At 43.8% G+C, this 5,000-nt stretch overlaps 1 protein-coding gene across 5 annotated transcripts in view; it reads right to left on the bottom strand.

Annotated features, from left to right (window-relative positions):
- Positions 1 to 5,000, bottom strand: part of cep295 (centrosomal protein 295) — a 44,393-nt gene that overhangs the window by 17,646 nt on the left and 21,747 nt on the right. For all 5 annotated transcript variants that reach the window (XM_062553289.1, XM_062553292.1, XM_062553290.1 and 2 more), the window contains exon 18: positions 4,443 to 4,474. In XM_062553289.1, coding sequence (XP_062409273.1) covers positions 4,443 to 4,474 — 32 coding nt within the window. The remainder of the gene's footprint in view (positions 1 to 4,442; positions 4,475 to 5,000) is intronic.

Raw genomic sequence — 5,000 nt, 5'->3', positions numbered from 1 at the left:
CAAACCGAAGTATCCCCACGTCTTTATGTGGTCGGATAGAGAGTCCAGAATGAATTTAATCGAGTCAGTACCTTTCCGGAAATGTCGCTGTTGCAGCTAGCAACGTTTTCACAACACTTTACTAACATTTCCGGAAAGGTACGGACTCGATTAAATTCATTCTGGACTCTCTATCCGACCACATAAAGACGTGCGGATACTTCGGTTTGGCTTTAGGGAACCTCTACTCACTACCACGTAAGTGTAGTGTTGTTTGGAACAGTAGAAGAGGTATAAAAATAGCGTTTTGTAGCGGCGAAAGGACACGCCCCGGTCACTTCCAGGCTAACGAGTTTTGGCTAAAAACGGTGAGCGCGAACTTTCTCAAAATACATCCGAATGACATGATTTTGGTGTCAACTCAACGTATGTACTCCCAATAGTCCGAAAAATTGATCTAAAGTGCATTTCACTCCGGATTATCCCTTTAAGTGTACTGTATACTCGTTACGGTGATGCAGTTTAAGTGTACTGTATACTCTTTACGGTGATGCAGCTTAAGTGTACTGTATACTCGTTACGGTGATGCAGTTTAAGTGTACTGTATACTCGTTACGGTGATGCAGTTTAAGTGTACTGTATACTCTAAGTGTACTGTATACTCGTTACGGTGATGCAGTTTAAGTGTACTGTATACTCGTTATGGTGACGCAGCTTAAGTGTACTGTATACTCGTTACGGTGATGCAGTTTAAGTGTACTGTATACTCTTTACGGTGATGCAGTTTAAGTGTACTGTATACTCGTTATGGTGACGCAGCTTAAGTGTACTGTATACTCGTTACGGTGATGCAGTTTAAGTGTACTGTATACTCGTTACGGTGCTGCAGCTTAAGTGTACTGTATACTCGTTACGGTGATGCAGCTTAAGTGTACTGTATACTCGTTACGGTGATGCAGTTTAAGTGTACTGTATACTCGTTACGGTGATGCAGCTTAAGTCGTTACGGTGATGCAGTTTAGAATATCAATAGAAATATGTATCGATTCCACCAGGAAAGGTAAAACTGCTAAAACGGGTCATGGATGGATTTATTTGGATTTAGTTTCTACAATAAGTAAACTGAGATATGTATCTAAAATCTAATGTATTTTATACGCTGCATTAGACACCTTTATGGAGATTTTTTATTTTCATTTCACCAGCCAGTTCCAGTACCAATGCAAATTATCTGTTTTTATGACAATCATCAACATCTCAAAAGATTAAAGCTATTGAGCTACCAGTAACTATGCTACTGCCATAAGAATGGGCATCCTGTAACTATGCTACTGCCATAAGAATGGGCATCCTGTAACTATGCTACTGTAACTATGCTGCTGCCATAAGAATGGGCATACTGTAACTATGCTACTGTAACTATGCTGCTGCCATAAGAATGGGCATCCTGTAACTATGCTACTGTAACTATGCTACTACATGCTGTATTTGCTGTATTTGCTGTATGTTCTCACATAAAGGAGCAGTAACTATGCTACTGCCATAAGAATGGGCATATATGCTGTATGTTCTCACATAAAGGAGCAGTAACTATGCTACTGCCATAAGAATGGGCATATATGCTGTATGTTCTCACATAAAGGAGCAGTAACTATGCTACTGCCATAAGAATGGGCATATATGCTGTATGTTCTCACATAAAGGAGCAGTAACTATGCTACTGCCATAAGAATGGGCATATATGCTGTATGTTCTCACATAAAGGAGCAGTAACTATGCTACTGCCATAAGAATGGGCATCCTGTAACTATGCTACTGCCATAAGAATGGGCATACAGTACAGACCAAAAGTTTGGACACACCTTCTCATTTGGACACCCCTTCTTTATTTTCATACTATATGACTATGAAAATTATAGATTCATACCGAAGGCATTAGAATTATGAATTAACACATGTGGAATTATATACTTAACAAAAAAGTGTGAAACAACTGAAAATATGTCTTATATTTTAGGTTCTTCAAAGTAGCCACCTTTTGCTTTTAATACTGCTTCGCACACTCTTGGCATTCTCTTGATGAGCTTCAAGAGTCACCTGAAATGGTCTTCCAACAGTCTTGAAGGAGTTCCCAGAGATGCTTAGCACTTGTTGGCCCTTTTGCCTTCACTCTGCAGTCCACACGGTGGTTGGAACCAAAGGTCTCCGATTTTGACTCATCAGACCAAAGCACAGATTTCCACTGGTCTAATGTCCATTCCTTGCGTTCTTTAGCCCAAACAAGGCTCTTCTGCTTGTTGCCTGTCCTTAGCAGTGGTTTCCTAGCAGCTATTCTACCACGAAGGCCTGATTCAGGCAGTCTCGTCTTAACAGTTGTTCTAGAGATGTGTCTGCTGCTAGAACTGTGTCGCATTGACCTGGTCTCTAATCTGAGCTGCTGTTAACGCGCGATTTCTGAGGCTGGTGACTCGGATGAACTTATCCTCCGCAGCAGAGGTGACTCTTGGTCTTCCTTTCCTGGGACGGCCAGTTTCTTTGTAGCACTTGATGGTTTTTGCGACTGCACTTGGGGACACTTTCAAAGTTTTCCCAATTTTTTGGACTGACTGGCCTTCATTTCTTAAAGTAATGATGGCCACTCGTTTTTCTTTACTTAGCTGCTTTTTTTCTTGCCATAATACAAATTCTAACAGTCTATTCAGTAGGACTATCAGCTGTGTATCACCCCTGACTTCTGCACAACACAACTGATTCCCAACCCCATTTATAAGGCAATAAATCACACTTATTAAACCTGACAGGGCACACATGTGAAGTGAAAACCATTTCAGGTGACTACCTCTTGAAGCTCATCCAGAGAATGCGGAGTGTGTGCAAAGCAGTAATCAGAGCAAAGGTGGTTACTTTGAAGAAACTAGAATATAAGGCATATTTTCAGTTGTTTTACACTTTTTTGTTTTCCACATGTGTTAATTCATAGTTTGATGCCTTCAGTGTGAGTCTACAATGTCAATAGTCATGAAAATAAAGGAAACTCACTGAATGAGAAGGTGTGTCCAAACTTTTGGCCTGTACTGTATATGCTGTATGTTCTCACATAAAGGAGCAGTAACTATGCTACTGCCATAAGAATGGGCATCCTGTAACTATGCTACTGCCATAAGAATGGGCATCCTGTAACTATGCTACTGTAACTATGCTACTGCCATAAGAATGGGCATCCTGTAACTATGCTGGTGCCATAAGAATGGGCATACTGTAACTATGCTACTGTAACTATGCTGGTGCCATAAGAATGGGCATACTGTAACTATGCTACTGTAACTATGCTGCTGCCATAAGAATGGGCATCCTGTAACTATGCTACTGTAACTATGCTACTGCCATAAGAATGGGCATCCTGTAACTATGCTACTGTAACTATACTACTGCCATAAGAATGGGCATCCTGTAACTATGCTACTGCCATAAGAATGGGCATACTGTAACTATGCTACTGTAACTATGCTGCTGCCATAAGAATGGGCATCCTGTAACTATGCTACTGTAACTATGCTACTACATGCTGTATTTGCTGTATTTGCTGTATGTTCTCACATAAAGGAGCAATTTGAGGGGTTAAGAGCATGACAGTTGGAGACTTCACAAATAAGGAGCACCCTAGAACACACACACACACGCGCACGCGCACACGCACACACACTGAGCTCAGTTCAAGTGTAGAAACCATCATGACACACACACAACCAAGGTGTGTATCAGGTCCAATTCTTACATCATTGCTCAAAACACAGTAAGACACACAGCCACACTCACACACACCCAACGCGCGCACACACACACACACACACACACACACACACACACACACACACACACACACACACACACACACACACACACACACACACACACACACACACACACACACACACACACACACACACACACACACACACACACACACACACACACACACAGAGACGAACAGCTTCTCTTGCGTAATCATGAGGGTCAGATTTGGCTACATTTCATCACAGCTCCACTGGAGGGGCAGAGCTCAGAGGGACCATGTGACCCAGACAGCAGGAGCAGCCAATAGGAGGAGAGATGGGAGTGTGAGTGACAGCAGGAGCAGCCAATAGGAGGAGAGATGGGAGTGTGAGTGACAACAGTAGCAGCCAATAGGAGAAGAGATGGGAGTGTGATTGACAGCAGGAGCAGCCAATAGGAGAAGAGATGGGAGTGTGAGTGACAGCAGGAGCAGCCAATAGGAGGAGAGATGGGAGTGTGAGTGACAACAGTAGCAGCCAATAGGAGAAGAGATGGGAGTGTGATTGACAGCAGGAGCAGCCAATAGGAGAAGAGATGGGAGTGTGAGTGACAGCAGTAGCAGCCAATAGGAGAAGAGATGGGAGTGTGAGTGACAGCAGGAGCAGCCAATAGGAGAAGAGCAGCTGTACCTCAGGCGTCGGGGTGGAACCAGCAGCAACACCTGGAGAAACAGAGGAGCGTTAAAACACACACACACACACACACCCCTCAACTCTACAGGTACACACACACACACACACACACACACACACACACACACACACACACACACACACACACACACACACACACACACACACACACACACACACACACACACACACACACACACACACACACACACACACACACACACACACACACACACACACCCCTCAACTCTACAGGTACACACACACACACCCCTCAACTCTACAGGTACACACACACACACACCCCTCAATTCTACAGGTACACACACACACACCCCTCAACTCTACAGGTACACACACACACACACACACCCCTCAACTCTACAGGTACACACACACACACACACACACACACACACACACACACACCCCTCAACTCTACAGGTACACACACACCCCCCCCTCAACTCTACAGGTACACCCCCCCCCCCCCCCCCTCAACTCTACAGGTATACACACACACACCCCTCAACTCTACAGGTACACACACACACA

This window comes from Sardina pilchardus, chromosome 13 (genome assembly GCF_963854185.1).
Source record: "Sardina pilchardus chromosome 13, fSarPil1.1, whole genome shotgun sequence".
Classification (NCBI taxonomy): Eukaryota; Metazoa; Chordata; class Actinopteri; order Clupeiformes; family Clupeidae; genus Sardina; species Sardina pilchardus.
The sequence above is the reverse complement of the archived record's forward strand: the minus strand, read 5'-3'. Positions and strand labels throughout refer to the sequence as shown.